Below are 18710 nucleotides of genomic sequence, written 5' to 3'. Positions count from 1 at the left end.
TTGAAGAAATAGCAATGCACATGGGTGAGCCAATCACAAGAGGCATCTATGTGCAGCAACCAATCAGCAGCTACTGAGCCTATCTAGATATGCTTTTCAGCAAAGTATATCAAGAGAATGAAGCAAATTAGATAATAGAAGTAAATTAGAAAGTTGTTTCAAATTGCATGCTCTTTCTAAATCATGAAATAAACAATTTGGGTTTTATGTCCCTTTATTATCATAGGTTTAATAAATGAAAAAAAAAACTTTCATATGCAGTCATGGCAGATATTGAATTACTTTTGTCTGATGTATTACATTTGCTTTGGCCATGAATCATTTACATTCATGAATATATCTAAAACATCTTGTGGGAACCTACTTGAAAATACAATTGTTTCTTTTAGATAGATAGATGATAGATAGATGATAGATAGATAGATAGATAGATAGATAGATAGATAGATAGATAGATAGATGATAGGACTAGGACAGCATAAAGGTATCTTCCCCACTGGGTCTGGTTTCAAGCTACTTCATCAGCACCTTGTTTTTCAAAATGCATATGTGTTTAAAAAAAATGTAAATTCTAGAGTCATATTAAAATATGTCATACAGGAACAAAGTAATGATCAGTTGCTTGTTTAAATCATCAACATTTTAATGAAAGGTTTATATTATATTAGCTTTTATCTACCACACTAATATAAATAATAATTTTCCCAGTAATGGGACAGGATTTATTCTCTGCTGTCATTTTTTTTTATCAATTTGGCACACCCTAAAACCTCTTTGTATAAATATATGACTGAATAATAGGTTGTAAGATCATTTTTTCGATCAGTAGGAAAAATAACCCTCTACATGTCTTTTAGGTTGACCAGGGTATCAGGTCAAAGAACTGGTGGTGGTAGCAATAGTCATTTTTCTCACAGTAGTAGCAGCATGAGTTTTAGTCAAAGGTCTGGTGGAGGCATTAGAGGAGGACTGGATGGACAAGGTGTTAATTGGGGTAGTGGTCATGGAGAAGGTATGGGCTTCAATTATGGAGGTGGCCATGCTGGAAGTTATAGAGAAGGTTTTGGTGTTTCTGGATATGGTAGTGGTGGCTCAAAAGGAGGGTTTGGGTTCAGTTCAGGAGGAGGATATAGCGGTGGCTCAGGAGGAGTGTATGTTGATGTACAAGAAGAAGGATATGGTAGTGGTTTCAGGGGGGGCTTTGGTGGATCCTCGGGTGGTAGATTTGGTGGTGAATTTGATGAAGGATTTGGCAGTGGCTTCGGCAGAGGCATTAGTGGAAGTGATGGTTTACTTTCGAGAAACGGAAAGCAAACTTTGAAAAACTTAAATGATCGTCTGGCTGCATACTTGGACAAGGTTCATGCTTTGGAAGAAGCAAACACTAACTTGGAGACCAAAATTAAGGAATGGTATGGAAAGAATCATCCTGGCTCAACTAATGGAAACATGAATGATTACAGAAAATATTATGAAACAATACAAGTTCTTAAAAACCAGGTGTGTATTAAAAAGTAGGTATGTATCAGATGACTACCAAAATTCTACTTTTTTAGTGTTTAGTGCTAATACCACAATATTATTCTCCAATATAGAATATATATATATATATATATGTATATATATATGTATTAATTTATATATACTTTTTGACTCATTATCTACAATCAGCTTTTGCTTAAGTTGCTGTTGGGGACACACACTGTTAGAGAGAGTGAGAGAGGAAGTAAACCATATCCATGGTTACAGTCATGTTAAAATATTGTAAAAAATGATACCATAATGGGAAAATTGGGACGAATTATCTGCTTGTGTAATGATAAATGCCGACAGCGTATGCAGTGGAAATGATACGCTACATTGTATCATGTCCGCTCGCACTTTAATAAATCAGCCCCATAGTGTTTAACCCTCGCAAAGGTGTTAAACAAATTGTCAAAGTACCACTCGGGACACATAGAGCCCTCTGTTCCAGAGCAGAAACTGCCAGTGATCCAATGAGCAGGGATAATCACATGACACAGCTGTTTTGTGGTGTAATCTTATGACCTTTTATAATACCATTCTAAAAATGGTGAGTTCTGAGAAAAATGTCCTTCAATAATGTTTGTGCTTTTGCTATATTCAGGGTTTTAATGAGATCAGCCATCAGTTACCCATATGTACAGTTATTTTAGATGTTGAGATAATGTTTTACAATATTTTCTCTTACTGTTTTAGATACTCACTGCTACCATTGACAATGTTAGCATTGTCTTGCAGATTGACAATGCAAGACTGGCTGCTGATGACTTCAAATTGAAGTAAGTGTAGCTTAGCTTTACTCTTTATATGCGCAATCAGTTCTTAAGCCTTTATGCAAAATAAAAAAAAAGTTTTTTTAGTCAGGAAAAAAAATAAATTACCAGCAAATAGACAGACAGGCAGATAGATAGATAGACAGATAGACAGACAGACCGACAATTTTTTAACACTAAATCTCCATAAATGTCCCTTTTTACAAAGAGATTCTTAAAGGGACAGTATACTATAAAATTGTTTTTCCCTTAATGTGTTTCCATTTTTAAGGCTTATTTGTGTATATGAATGAGCTGATTTTGTGTTTTGAAGCTACAACCTAATAAAATGGGTTGAGCTTGTAGGCATAATCAGATCCTATTACTTTATTACATTGTGTACATATACCTGCTTCTTTATCATATATCTCTCCATAAACCAATCACCAATACTTGGAGACAACAATGGAAAATTAACATTTTTATCTCTTCTATAACCCACTGGGAGTGTAATTTATTCTACTGGCTGTGTTAACACAGCTTGGCCCAAAACTTTCAGGATGGGTGGGGATGCCACAGGCTAAATAAACTATTTTAAATTCCAATATAAGGTTAAAGGAAATACTTGTAAACAATTTAATACACTCCAGCAGGTAAAGTGGATCATTGGGAACAAATTAAAGGAGATAAATTGTTTTAGTAAACTGTCCCTTTAATTCAATAGTCTACACAAAGCACAGATGGAAAAAAAATCTACATATATATTATAGTGTTTTTGATTGTCTGTGTACTGACAGTGAGTATGCCCTGAAGTGTGCATGATTATTTAGAACATATAACTAAAATGTACATCATTTAACACATGAGACACTATTGCCTAGATTACAAGTTCTGCGTTAGTTTTAAAAAGCAGCGTTAAGGGGTCCTAACGCTGCTTTTTAACGTCCGCTGGTATTACGAGTCAGGCAGGAAAGGGTATACCGCTCACTTTTCTTCCGTGACTTTTCCATACCGCAAATCCCCTTAAGTCAATTGCGTATCCTATCCTTTTAATGGGATTTTCCTAACGCTGGTATTACAAGTCTTGGAAGAAGTCAGCGGTACAACCTCTACCTCCAAGACTCCTACCGCATATAAAAGTCAGAAGTTAAGAGTTTTATGGGCTAACACCGGAACATAAAGCTCTTAAGTTAACTACAGTACTACAAAGTACACTAACACCCATAAACTACCTATTAACCCCTAAACCGAGGCCTCCCCACATCGCAAACACTAGAATAAAATAATTTAACCCCTAATCTGCCGACCGGACATCGCCGCAACCTACATTATACCTATGAACCCCTAATCTGCTGCCCCTAACATTGCCGGCACCTACATTATATTTATTAACCCCTAATCTGCTGCCCCCAATGTTGCCGCCACCTACCTACAATTATTAAACCCTAATCTGCCGCCACCAACGTCGCCGCTACTATATTAAATGTATTAACCCCTAAACCTAGTCTAACCCTAACACCCTGCTAACTTAAATCTATTTTTAATAAATCTAAATAAAATTTCTATAATTAAATAAATTATTCCTATTTAAAAATAAATACCTATAAAATAAACCATAAGATAGCTACAATATAACTAATAACTACATTGTAGCTATTTTAGGATTTATATTTATTTTACAGGCAACTTTGTATTTATTTTAACTAGGTACAATAGCTATTAAATAGTTAATAACTATTTAATAGCTACCTAGTTAAAATAATTACAAAATTACCTGTAAAATAAATCCTAACCTAAGTTACAAATACACCTAACACTACACTATCAATAAATTAATTTTATAAATTAACTACATTTATCTACAATAAAATACAATTAAATAAACTAAACTATAGTAAAAAAAAAACAAACACAAAATTCCAAAAAATAAAAAAATATTACAAGAAGTTTAATCTAATTAAACCTAATCTAATCCCCCTAATAAAATAAAAAAAGCCCCCCAAAATAATAAAATTCCCTATCCTAAATTAAATTACAAATAGCCCTTAAAAGGGCCTTTTGCGGGGCATTGCCCCAAAGTAACCAGCTCTTTTACTAGCCCTTAAAAGGGCTTTTTGCAGGGCATTGCCCCAAAGTAATCAGCACTTTTACTTGTAAAAAAAAGAAATACAATACCCCCCAACATTACAACCCACCACCCACACACCCCTACTCTAAAACCCACCCGATCCCCCCTTAAAAAAACCTAACACTACCCCATTGAAGATCACCCTACCTTGAGCCGTCTTCAGCCAGCCGGGCACCGATGGGGCAGAAGAGGACATCCGGACCGACACAAGTCTTCATCCGATCGGGGCAGAAGAGGGCCTCCATCCAGCAGAAGTCTTCATCCAAGCGGCATCTTCTATTTTCATCCATCCGGCGTGGAACGGGTCCATCTTCAAGACATCCGACGCGGAGCATCCTCTTCTTTCCAACGACTAACGACGAATGAAGGTTCCTTTAAATGACATCATCCAAGATGGCGTCCCTCAAATTCCGATTGGCTGATTGGATTCTATCAGCCAATCGGAATTAAGGTAGGAAAAATCTGATTGGTTCATTTAATCAGCCAATTGGATTGAAGTTCAATCTCATTGACTGATTGGATTAGCCAATAGAATTGACCTTGCATTCTATTGGCTGATCCAATCAGCCAATCGGATTGAACTTCAATCCGATTGGCTGATTAATTCAACCAATCGTATTTTTCCTACCTTAATTCCGATTGGCTGATAGAATCCTATCAGCCAATCGGAATTCGAGGGACTCTATCTTGGATGACGTCATTTAAAGGAACCTTCATTCATTGTTAGTCGTCAGAAAGAAGAGGATGCTCCGCATCGGATGTCTTGAAGATGGACCCGCTCCGCGCCGGATGGATGAAGATAGAAGATGCCGCTTGGATGAAGACTTCTGCTGGATGGAGGACCTCTTCTGCCCCGATCGGATGAAGACTTGTGCCAGTCCGGATGTCCTCTTCTGCCCCATCGGTGCCCAGCTGGCTGAAGATGGCTCAAGGTAGGGTGATCTTCAATGGGGTAGTGTTAGTTTTTTTTAAAGGGGGGATCGGGTGGGTTTTAGAGTAGGGTGTGTGTGGGTGGTGGGTTGTAATGTTGGGGGGGTATTGTATTTCTTTTTTTTTACAAGTAAAAGAGCTGGTTACTTTGGGGCAATGCCCCGCAAAAGGCCCTTTTAAGGGCTATTTGTAATTTAGTTTAGGATAGGGAATTTTATTATTTAGGGGGGCGTTTTTATTTTATTAGGGGGATTAGATTAGGTGTAATTAGATTAAACTTCCTGTAATATTTTTTTGTTTTTTGTAATTTAGTGTTTGTTTTTTTTTGTACATAGTTTAGTTTATTTAATTGTATTTTATTGTAGATAATTGTAGTTAATTTATTTAATTAATTTATTGATAGTGTAGTGTTAGGTGTATTTGTAATTTTGTAATTATTTTTACTAGGTAGCTATTAAATAGTTATTAACTATTTAATAGCTATTGTACCTAGTTAAAATAAATACAAAGTTGCCTGTAAAATAAATATAAATCCTAAAATAGCTACAATGTAATTATTCGTTATATTGCAGCTATCTTATGGTTAATTTTATAGGTAAGTATTTATTTTTAAATAGGAAAAATGTATTTAATTATAGTAATTTTATTTAGATTTATTAAAAATAGATTTAAGTTAGGGGGGTGTTAGGGTTAGGGTTAGACTTAGGTTTAGGGGTTAATACATTTATTATAGTGGCGGCGACGTTGGTGGCGGCAGATTAGGGGTTAATAATTGTAGTTAGGTGGCGGCGACGTTGGGGGCGGCAGATTGGGGTTAATAACTATAATGTAGGTGTCGGCGATGTTGGGGGCAGCAGATTAGGGGTTCATAAGTATAATATAGGTGGGGAGCGGCAGATTATGGGTTAATAATATTATGCAGGTGTCAGCGATGTCGGGGGAGGCAGATTAGGGGTTAATAAGTGTAAGGTTAGGGGTGTTTAGACTCAGGGTTCATGTTAGGGTGTTAGGTGTAGACTTAGAAAGTGTTTTCCTATAGGAAACAATGGTTCTGCATTAGGAGCTGAACGCTGCTTTTTTGCAGGTGTTAGGTTTTTTTTCAGCCGTCTCAGCCCCATTGTTTCCTATGGGGAAATCGTGCACGAGCACGTTTTAGCCAACTTACCGCTACCGTAAGCAATGCTGGTATTACAGGTAGAAGTGGCGCTAAATTTGCTCAACGCTCACTTTTCGGAGTCTAACCCAGCCATTCAGAAAACTTGTAATACCAGCGTTGTTTAAAGTGTGCGCTGGAAAAAAAAAGGAGCGTTAGCTCCGCAAGTTTTTACAGACAAAACTTGTAATCTAGCCGTATTTTATTTAAACACCAGGGACAAAAACAAATATAGCTACTTTACTAGTATGAGTGTCCATCTTAACCACTTGAAATTATTAGAGACTTGAAATTATTAGAGATTAGATAAATTAACTTTCTGAAAAGATTATTGTTCTGTGAAGTTCCATGCTTCTATGAAAAGTTTAGATTGCTTAAGACATTTTTTTTTCAAATTCTGAGCAGTTTTTGCCATTGCTACTTCACTCTCTCAGTCTCACTGTATATGTTGGTGTCTATATATGTGTATGACTGTTTGTGTATAAGTACACTCTACACTGTTGGGGGTTACCTGCTTCCCATATAAACATGTTGCTCTGGGTTTTAACAAAAATAAAAAAGGACTCACACAGTTAGTTAATACAACTCAAGAGCACTGGTTACATAAGTAGGTGTATACTATGGGGTATATTTATCAAGCTCCGTATGGAGTTTGATGCCCCGTGTTTCTGGCGAGCCTCCAGGCTTGCCGGAAACAGAAGTTATGAAACAGCAGTCTAAAGGCCGCTGCTCCATAACTTCTCCGCCTGTTCTGAGGTGGCAGACAGACATCGCCAGAAATCAACCCGATCGAATACGATTGGGTTGAATGACACTTCTGCTAGCGGCTGATTGGCCCCAAATCTGCAGGGGGGCGGCATTGCACCAGCAGTTCACAAGAACTGCTGGTGTAATGATAAATGCCGAGAGTGTATGCTGTCTGCATTTATCGATGTGCAGTGGACATGATCCGCAATATCGGATCATGTCCGCTCGCACAATAATAAATAAGCCCCTTTGACACTGAATTATAGTAAAAAAAAAAGAAATATACATAATATACATAAAAGAGACTAAACAAAACAAAGCAATACAGGAGAAAGAAAAGGATGACCCTGTTCCGAAGAGCTTACAATCTAGATCAGTGATTTGCAACCTTTTTTTTGCCGTGGCACACTTTTTTACATTAAAATATCCTGTGGCACACCACCATCCCAAAATTTTACAAAATCACACATTGTAGCCTAATACAGGATATATATACAATATATATATATATATATATATATATATATATACACACACTGTACTGTGCTGTCATGCCATGCCTCCTACAAACTATACATGACATATTGACATTCATTCACAAACACCCCCGCACTGTTGTCAGTCTGCCGCGGCACACCTGAGGATCTCTCACGGCACACTAGTGTGCCACGGCACACTGGTTGAAAAACACTGATCTAGATTACTTTCGTATTAAGTGTTTTGCTTCCTTTCTCTTATTCTTATGCATAGACATTCTTCCCAATATCAATGTTAATATTTTATCATAGATTTAACATATTTAAGCAAAAAATAATGTAACACTATTTGCGTATTTCTGGTATGAGAATGAAGTTCCTCAGTGTCAGAGTGTTGAGGCCGATATTAATGGACTTCGCAAAGTCTTTGATGAGCTTACTTTGACTAAAGCGGATCTGGAATCCCAGGTGGAAAGCCTGACTGAAGAACTTACTTTCCTCAAGAAGAATCACAAGGAGGTATTTTTCTTTAAGCTCTTAATGACTTTGAGAAGACTACTTGTATTATATCTTTAGAATCATTTTTCAGAATTAACATACAGGTATACCCCGCTCATACAGCGGGTTAGGGACCGGAGCCCCGCTGTAAAGTGAAAACCACCTTAAAGTGAAACAAGGCAGTTTTAGCTTTCTTTTCACTTGCCAGTGTGTTTAAAAACTTAAAAACATGTTTTAACTAACTTATATTAGGTGTACAATAGCACTAAGTTTAGTTTAACACTTGCACAGCACAGTATTCAATAAATACTGTACCTGTAAAATAGTGACAATCACTGTAGTACAATTTGCCAGAGTATAGCACTGAGACACAGATTGCACTGTAATGCTGTAAACAGAGTGAACTAAGCATAATAACATGGTGCCAGTCACTTTTCTTACAATCTTACGAAGATTACAGCACTGTTTTAAAATCCTTGGAGGTTGAACTTCAGCTCCACAAAGCACTGTATTAGCGAAGCGCTGTAAAGTGAAGCGCTGTAAAGTGAGGTATACCTGTATAGTGATATATATATATTCTGTTTAGGAGATACTAATTAACCAGGACACCACTGTTGGCCAAGTCAACGTAGAAATGGATACAGCTCCAGGGAAGGATTTAACCCATATTCTGAATAATATGAGAGCGGAATACGAAGCTATTGCAGAGAGGAACCGCAAACAAACCGAAGACTATTTCAACAAAATTGTAAATCTACTCTTTTTTTCTCTTCTGTTTATTAGTGTTAGGGTGAACATTTTAGAAAAGACAATAATGGCTAGATTACAAGTGGTGTGCTATTTAGCGCTTTTGCTCGAGCTTTTTGCACGCATTTGAGTAGCACGCGAATTACAAGTTAAAAGTAAAAAGTTTGCGTACAAGCAAAACCTGACATACACTAACCAAAGGACTTAGAATAGTGCGACCATGTTAATTTATTCTCCCCATAGACTTCAACGGAGAGCACAGAAGAAAAAACAACACAGATTACTCACGCACTAACCCAACAGGAGTTATGAATATTTCACATTCCAATGTTAAAGGGACACTGAACCCAAATGTTTTCTTTCATGATTCAAACAGAGCAAGCAATTTTAAGCAACTTTCTAATTTACTTCTATTATCAATTTTTCTTCGTTCTCTTGCTATCTTACTTTGAAAAAGAAGGCATCTAAGCTAAGAAGGCAGCAAATTTTTGGTTCCGAACCATGGACAGCACTTGTTTACTGGTGCTGTCCAATCAGCAAGGACAACCCAGGTTGTTCGCCAAAAGCAATTCTTGCTTTTCAAATAAACTTACCAAGAGAATTAAGAAAATTTGATAATAGGAGTAAATTAGAAAGTTGCTTATAATTGCATGCTCTATCTGAATCACAAAAGAAAAAATTTGGGTTCAGTGTCCCTTTAAAGTAATTTTCATTGTAAATACACATTTGTAAATATATTTGTATATACCTATACCTGTATACCCATTCCTATAAATATGTTTTACATTAACATTTTCAGATATATGTGGAAAACATAGGAATTTAAAATATGCGCAGATTGCTTCAGGGATCGGGATTTAGGCCTAACACTGTGTCTGCCTAGCTGACATTAAAAATGACTAACCTTAAAGCACGTAATTTAAATATTACATATAAATTATTTAAAAAAAAGCAATAATAATAATTATTAAAAATTATTATACAGTAGATACTATAAAACAAATATATACTGTATATATTTTATAGATTAGTTAGAATTTTCTACAGTATCTATAATAATTTGTAATAATTATTATTAATATTTTTTATATTTTAATAACGAGCCTTTAGTTGACTAATTTTTAATATGTGCTAACCCAACACCCCATTAGACTTAAATTGTGAACCCTGAAGTGATTTACGCACATTTTACATTCCTTTGATCTTCACATAGAGTTTTTTTCAATTTTTTTTATTAAATATATATTTCTATATATATATCTGATAATGTTAATGTAAACTAGATATCTATACCTATATATCTATAGAAATAGATATACAGGTATAGGTATATATAGCTAAATATAGAAATATGTATTTACAATAAAAAATTACATTATCCTGTATGTGAAGAACATTGGAATGTGAAATATGTGCAGTAAATATACAGTAAAATACATACATATGAACACACACACACACACACACACACACACACACATACATATATATATATATATATATATATATATATATATATATATATGTATGTATATTTACATACACATATTTAGACATGTATATTTATGTATATATAAAATATATCACCTTGCAGTCAAACATTGTCATATACATATATTATTTTTACCCTTATAACTTTTTAATAATTATATGAATAATTGTATCAGATAGTGTTTATATGAGTATAACTGTCATTTTAAAAGTATTTATGCTTTGTTTAGTGTAACTTTTTGTTAACATGCTACCCTTTTACGTGAGAGTTTCAGTCTTACCCGACAAGAGTAAATTGTGATTGTGTGCATGCGATCGCATTTACTTGTAATATATGTGCTATTTCTGTAGGGCAAAAAAAAGATGTTTGCACGCAACAGTTAGTGTGACACTTTAAATCTAGCCCTAGTATTTCTTTTTTGTTGTCTGTTTGTTATTTTGTTTTGTTTTCCTTTTCTTCTTTTTTCCACTCCAACAGAGCAGAGAAATAACGAAAGAAATTTCTGCTGGGGTGCAGCAAGTGCAATCAAGCAAGACAGAGATAACAGAATTGAGAAGAACTTTCCAGTCTTTGGAAATTGAATTACAGTCTCAGCTTGCCATGGTAAAGGCTATTGAAATAATATAATAATAAGTGAATCCATAATATTTCTTATCCACCAAACTTATGTCATATAACATAAATGCCTTTATCCAATCTATTAGAATTTCTATACAAAGTGTCTTTTTCTGTGAAGTTCTGTCAAAATACCAGAAAACACTTTGAAAGGAACCTAATTTGAGAAGTTTAAAAAAAAAAAAGGTTATGTTAATGTATTGGAAAAGCTTAAAAATAAGTTTGCATGTCATTTTTCTGCACATAAATTCTGATGGCTGGAAATGGATGTGCACAATAGGAAAAAAACAAAACAATTATGATGGATTAAAATGGGGGATGCAGACTGGAAAAACAAAATAATATTTTCCTATTATTTTTTTTTTTAAATATATTTTTCATTTTTATTAACAGAAAAAGTCGTTGGAGGGTTCATTAGCAGAAAAAGAAGGAAACTACTGTCTACAGATATCACAAATTCAGACTGTAATAAGTAGCTTGGAAGAACAACTGTCTCAAATAAAACATGATGTTGATTGTCAGAAGTCAGAGTATGAGCAACTATTGGACATTAAAGCTCGTCTTGAGAAGGAAATTGAAACTTATCAGAAACTTCTAGAAGAAGGGTAATCATATATATTGTATTTTACACTATGGTTGACATAAATAGCTGGTGGCCAAGGTTTTAGGCAGGGAACCTGACCACCCTTATTCTGGGCTTACATGGTAGCATTTGCCTCTTCTTGTGCAACCCCTCCCCCTACTCTCTCACAACCAATTACGTGATTACAGGGTTTCCAATCATCCTGGATGAGTCAAAGTATAAAATTGTGCATGAAAAAGCCTGCACGAAAGGGCTCACAGGCTGCAAAATTAAGTCATATATTCCAATCATGGTAGCTATTTAAATCGCATGCACATATTTTTGGACTTTTAACCGCTGGCTTGGAGATGATAATAACTATATTTATTGAGCACATGTTTTAACAGCTCTATGCAGTCTCTATGATTTCTACAATCTCTGTGTGATTCTATGAAATATATTTACAAAACAATGAAGATATAAGAGAGATTTAGTGAAGTAGATTTGCAAACACCCTTGTCAAGCCTTTCCAGTCCGACCAGTCGGTAGTTTGCTGTTATGGAACCCATTTCTCACACTACTACATTCTTTAGTTAAAGGATCAATATAATAATATAGTAACAAATGGGGATCTTGAATAGGTTTGAGGTTAGTTATAATACTCCAGTGAATCAACATAATAGCAAGTAGTAAGACGTAGATAGGGTAGAGGTTAGAAAGAGCTGTTTCTGAATTTGTTTAGTGCAAAAAAAAGTATAAATTCCTCAAAAGTAGCATTGCTACCAAATTCAAAGCTTGTGTCAAATAGCTGTCACCCTGTTCATGAGTCACAACTTTAACTCATCATATGGAATGCACTCTGGGCAGGTTTTAAATCTTTTTAAAATAAAATTGTATTTGAATAGCTTTAAGCAGTTTACTTTTACCTTTGTAGCCATGAGTATGAGCCTATACATGTAGATAGATAGATAGATAGATAGATAGATAGATAGATAGATAGATAGATAGATTGGTAGAGGGATGAATGTACTAACAGATCAGTCCATTGATACATAGATAGACAGATATTTTATGGCCAGAATTCAAGAATTTTTCCAATGCCTTTACAAATTGGAAAAACTGTAGTAAGACCAGGAAGGGTAGAATGGAGGCTTTAAGGTTTGTGAAGAGAAAGGTATTGGGAGAAATGAGAGAAACAAATGGAGTACTTTAAGGTTTTACAAGCTATTATAAAAATATTTAAATATGCAGCAAAACTGTAAGTAATGTATTCTTACCTGTTTTAAGCATGGGAATGAGCATACATTTAGATAGATAGATAGATAGATAGATAGATAGATAGATAGATAGATAGTAAGCAGGTAAGATAATGTACAGTATACACATTTGGGCCCCTATTTAAGAAAGGTCTTGCAGACCTGATCCGACACTGCGGATCAGGTCCAAAAGACCTCGCTGAATGCGGAGAGCAATACGCTCTCCGTATTCAGCATTGCACCACCAGCTCACAAGAGCTGCTGGTGCAATGCCGCCCCCTGCAGACTCACCAGCAGGGGGGTGTCAATCAACCCAATCGTACTCGATCAAGTTGATTTCTGGCGATTCCTGTCCGCCTGCTCAGAGCCCTACAGAGCTTGTTAAATGGGCCCCTTGGTATGTATTTCAAAAGCTTAAATTAACTAAACACTGTTTACTCATATTGTTACAAGAAGTAAAATCTGTTTAATATATCTAGTTGTATATAAAAGAGTGATACAAATGGGATGTAATTGGAAATCACCAAACTATTGTTATTCATTTTCAACAGAGAATTTGATACTGGGAAGAATTCAAGACAGGGAAGTTCAGGACAAAGTGCAACACAAAGCTCCAGCTCTAACACCCAGACCACTACAATTCAAAACTCAAGGTTGGAAACCTCTTCCACTCAAAGTTTGAGATCAAGTGTTTTAGGTTCTGGCACCTCAGATTCCTCTAGTTATGGAAGTCAAGACTCTAGTTCATCAGTGTCTTCTGGTACTGAAAGTGCTAATTCCAGAGACCAAAGCTCTGGTGCATATGGCTATACTGGAAGTCAAATTTCTACAGGCTCTGGAAGTCCAGGATCAGAGGGTAAACAGTTAACACTAATAAGGCTTTTGGTACCAGGGTGCTTGCCTTTAACAGAGAAATGTAAATTCACCTTATAGTTGATTATTAGCTATTAGAGGGATTTCTCAAATGAAATCCATTTCAGCTTTGCAAATTCCATTACTTAAGAATCAGAGCCCAATGATCTAAAGCTCTCTGTTCAGGCAAGATGTTCTAAGAAGTCTCGTCAGTACGACAACGCCCCTCGAAGAATTTTAGAGACACAAATTTTATGATGAGAGGTGTTTATCTCACTATGCAGGGTCCTGTATGTATAGGAGAAAGCCCTAAATTACAATATAAGGTTAAAAAATGCCAAAGTTGTTGTGTTTTTGCTCCATTGTTGCAAATTTTTCATAATCAGGCCCTCAGTTAAAAGCAAAATGCGCAACATCCCTCACATAATAGACTTCTAAAGGGGTGCACTGAAAAATGCTTGAGCTATTGCTTAATCTCTAAGCCGAAAGTATGCTTAAGCTGAAGGTGCAGTAAGCCAAAAGTCAAATAGTGGAGTTCTTCACTAACTTTCAATTTTGGCTTTCTATTGAAATCTAAGTTTTAAACACTGCACATACACATATAAACACATACAGTATATACATATACACAAATACACACACACATACATATATATACCTTTCAGCACCTTTCCAGTCCAGCACCTGATCATAGATCATGTCCCTTTAAAAAGTATATGGCACTTTAAAAAATGGTGGTCACATTAAATATCACCCTGCTCTATCAGTTCCACTCCACTTGTAAACTAGCCACCTATATAGATCAAACAATTGCAGCATTTTATCTTCTTTAGCTATTTTGCAAATTGAAAACACAGGGTAAAGTGCAAATGTATTGAGCTGTTTAAACAGTTGTATGTATTGCATCTTCAAAGCTCAGCCAAGTGTTCTTGTTTGTTTGTCTGTTTTTTTTGCAGGTGTAGTGTCGAAATCTGCGACCCAAGGGAATGTGCGACCGTGACGTCACCACATTCCTCAGCGCACATGTAACTGGTTGACCACCAATCACCTGCTAGAGACACCTCCTTCCGTCACGGTCGCACATTCTGTCTTGTCACCTGAGTTGCACTACTGTCACTAAGCGACCTACGCATTGAAGGCATCTGAGTGCTCACATTGATCCGGGTGGGAAATTTCTTCAAGCAAAGGAGCTTCAGTATTGCATTGTGCTCTTTTATTCTTCTAAAGCAACTTACTACACCGGAGGCAGAGTGAAGACGTTGCTTGTGTATGAGGGTGACATAAAGACCTATAGCACAGAGACATATCTTTTAAAGGGTCATGAAACCCACAATTGTTTGTACTCCCAAAAAACAGGCTAAAAAAGACACCTCTACATTATCATCTGTTTCTGAAACAAATTACTCTCTTTTAAAGCTTTCTCATACTCCACACCTATGCACTTATTGTCTCTGCAAAAGGCTGATTCTCGCCATCTTCATCACACTCATTTTGTGTATATTTTATTTACACCCTTCCCTATCTTCAGCTTCTATTGGGCAGCCCTCAATATTAGATATTTCTATTTGAATCTCTGTGCATATTCACTTTCTGGGTTCACATCCTCCATCTTTACTACACACATCTACTTTCTCGTGTCGCCTTCTCCCCTTGCACTCAGTCACCAGGCAGCTCACTGTGCTATAGATCTTTATGTCACCCTCATACACAAGCAACATCTTCACTCTGCCTCCGGTGTAGTACTTTAGAGATAAGCTGCTTTAGGAGAATAAAAGAGCACAACGCAATAGTAAAGCTCCTTTTCTTGTATAATTTTCCCATCCGGATCAATGTGAGCACTCAGATGCCTTCAATGTGTAGGTCGCTTAGAGACAGTAGTGTGAGTCAGGCGACCCAATGGAATGTGCGACCGTGACGAAGGAGGTGTCTCTAGCAGGTGATTGGTGGTCAACCAGTCACGTGTACGCTAAGGAATGTGGTGACGTCACAGTCGCACATTCCGCCAGGTTGCAGATTTCAACACTACACAGGCTAGCATTCTGCTCACTCTTTATTAGCAATACTGTATGAATTACAATAGCCCATTGTCTATGAGTATTTATTATCACAAGTTGATTAAATTCCCGATTTAACGGACTTGAATGACAGCCTTTTAACTAGTTACAATTTACTTTAAAGGGACATTAAACACTTTGAGATGGAAATATAAAATGATAAATCATATATATAGAATTTGACAGTAGATAAGAACCAAAAAGGCCCATCAAGTCAACCCTTTTTACATGTTACTTTTTTCTTAGGAAAGCCTTAAGCATGTCCCAGGCATTTTTTAATTACTTTACAGTCTTTGGGGCCGATTTATTAAGAGTCGGATGGACATGATCCGCTGTAGCATATGCTTTTGGCATTTAACATTGCACAAGCAGTACTGGTGAACTGCTTGTGCAATGCCGCCCCCCCCTGCAGATTCACGGCCAATCGGTCGCTAGCAGGGGGCTTCACTTAAATCAATTAACCTGATCATACCTGATCAGGCTGATTGCTTCCCGCCGCCTCAGAGGTGGTGTACGAGTTAAGGAGCAGCGGTCTTAAGACCGCTGCTTCTTAACTCCTGTTTCCGGCGAAGCTGAAGGCTCACACGGAAACAGATGTATGTATCTGGCCACATTCAGGGCATGATAAATTGCCCCCTTTGTGTTTACCACTTCAAATGGAAGTTTATTCCAAGAGTCCACCACCCTTTCTGTAAAAAAATGCTTCCTCACATTTCTCCTGAATTTGCCACCCTGTAACTTTAGATTGTGACCCCTTGGTTTGGCATTTATTTTTTTGTGGAAAATGCTTTCAGCTTCTACTTTATTAAGTCCCTATATATATATATATAAACTCTGATATACTATAAACTATATATATATATATATATATATATATATATATATATATATATATATATACTCTGATATACTCTGTTATACTATAAACTATATATATATATATATATATATATATATATATATATATATAAACTCTGATATACTCTTATATACTATAAACTATATATATATATATATATATATAAACTCTGATATACTCTGATATACTATAAACTATATATATATATATATATATATATATATATATATATATATATATAAACTCTGATATACTCTGATATACTATAAACTATATATATATATGTATATATATATATATATAAACTCTGATATACTCTGATATACTATAAACTATATATATATATATATATATATATATATATATATATATATATATATATATATATATATATATACACATATATATAAACTCTTATTTTGTCCCCCTTTCCAGTAATTCCATTCTGGAATTGTGAGCTTTTCAATTCCTGTTAAAAGTGGAAGCGCAGAACATTGTTATATTCCACACAGCCATTAGCAGCACTTTCTAGTGACCTATTTATAACTGTCCCTAAGAGGCCACAGCCTAAGTTACGAAATGACAGTTTCCATTGTTTTATAGACACTAAGGCCCATATTTATCAAGCTCCGTATGGAGCTTGAAGGGCTGTGTTTCTGGCGAATCTTCAGACTCGCCAGAAACACAAGTTATGAAGCAGCTCCATAACCCTGTCCGCCTGCTCTGAGCAGGCGGACAGGAATCGCCGGAAATCAACCCGATCGAATGCGATCGGGTTGATTGACACCTCCCTGCTGGCGGCCGATTGGCCGCGGGTCAGCAGGGGGCGGCGTTGCACCAGCAGCTCTTGTGAGCTGCTGGTGTAATGTTAAATGCGGAGAGCATATTGCTCTCCGCATTTAGCGAGATCTTGCGGACCTGATCCGCACTGTCGGATCAGGTCCGCAAGACCTATGATAAATAGGGGCCTAAAACTTTACATTTATTGTTTCAGTATTTAAGCAGCTAAAGAAACTAAAAAATGCATCTACATCTTATTCTCAGGTTTATCTTTTCTTTGAACGCATCATTCTATCTAGCATTCATTTAGTGTTTAATGTCCCTCTAAGTTTATTGTTCAAAAAATGAGAATGACTAAGATCTTTACATCTGATCCAGCATCATATGTCATTCAAATCTGCAGCAGCTATTCTTTATCTGGTTGAGAATCTGTATAACTTTTAAAAGAAAAATCTTTATTTATTTATATATGTGGTAATTAAAAAATGACTATTTTTTTATTTTGTTTTTCTTTTTATAGCACCAGTAAAAACTCTCAAGATAATAAAAATAACTGAGGTGTTGCACGATGGAAATGTTGTATCAAAACAAGTAGAAGAATCAGAACAGCTTTTCAATTAAAGGAAAAAGGAACAAGAAAACATTTGCATAACAAAAACGTTGGTTTTGAAGCTTTCTCATTATACTGATGTCATTTACAGCAAATTACTATAAGTACTCTCAACTTTATACTATGTTAAACTTTCTTTCTGGTGCAAATTAAACAAAGTCTGTGTGTATTCGGGGGGATGGGTCATAATGTTTTCACTTGGAATGGGCAAATATTTACTTTTTCATATTCAAATGTTAGCATAAATGTTCCCCTTGACATTGTTTTTCCATTTGAATTTCTAAATTAATGAATGGTAACATTCAAATACAGAATGTAGCATTCAAATATAACATTTAAGGCCAGGTTACGAGTGTAGCGCTATTTAACGCTCCCGCTCGAGCATTAACATGCGCTAGAAGTAAGTTTTTTGTGCTCGTCAGGTTGCGCTCGTATTATGTGTTGAAAGTAACCTGTTTTTGCTCTCACACTAAACCGAAAAGCCAAAGTTATAATATTGTGCGTGCGTTCACGTAAACCTGATCGCATATTCTCATGGAAATATGAATATTTCACATTCCAATGTTCTTCTAATAGAAGAATATGTTTTTTTTATTCATAAATACATATTTCTACATATATATGATGGTATTTTGGTACAATATATATCTATACCTATATATATATATATATATA

At 35.7% G+C, this 18710-nt stretch overlaps 1 protein-coding gene across 1 annotated transcript; it reads left to right on the top strand.

The window, feature by feature from the left end:
- The first annotated feature begins 463 nt into the window (after positions 1 to 463).
- On the top strand, positions 464 to 18204 carry LOC128645530 (keratin, type I cytoskeletal 47 kDa-like). The gene is made up of 8 exons (XM_053698572.1): positions 464 to 1500; positions 2221 to 2303; positions 8073 to 8229; positions 8795 to 8956; positions 10925 to 11050; positions 11456 to 11667; positions 13432 to 13736; positions 17946 to 18204. Exons 1-8 carry the CDS (start codon positions 847 to 849, stop codon positions 18044 to 18046), a joined length of 1800 nt encoding a protein of 599 aa, XP_053554547.1. The 5' UTR covers positions 464 to 846; the 3' UTR covers positions 18047 to 18204.
- Positions 18205 to 18710: the final 506 nt, after the last annotated feature.

The sequence above is a fragment of the Bombina bombina genome, chromosome 1, assembly GCF_027579735.1.
Source record: "Bombina bombina isolate aBomBom1 chromosome 1, aBomBom1.pri, whole genome shotgun sequence".
Taxonomy (NCBI): domain Eukaryota; kingdom Metazoa; phylum Chordata; class Amphibia; order Anura; family Bombinatoridae; genus Bombina; species Bombina bombina.
This window is presented reverse-complemented; position numbering and strand designations above follow the sequence as displayed.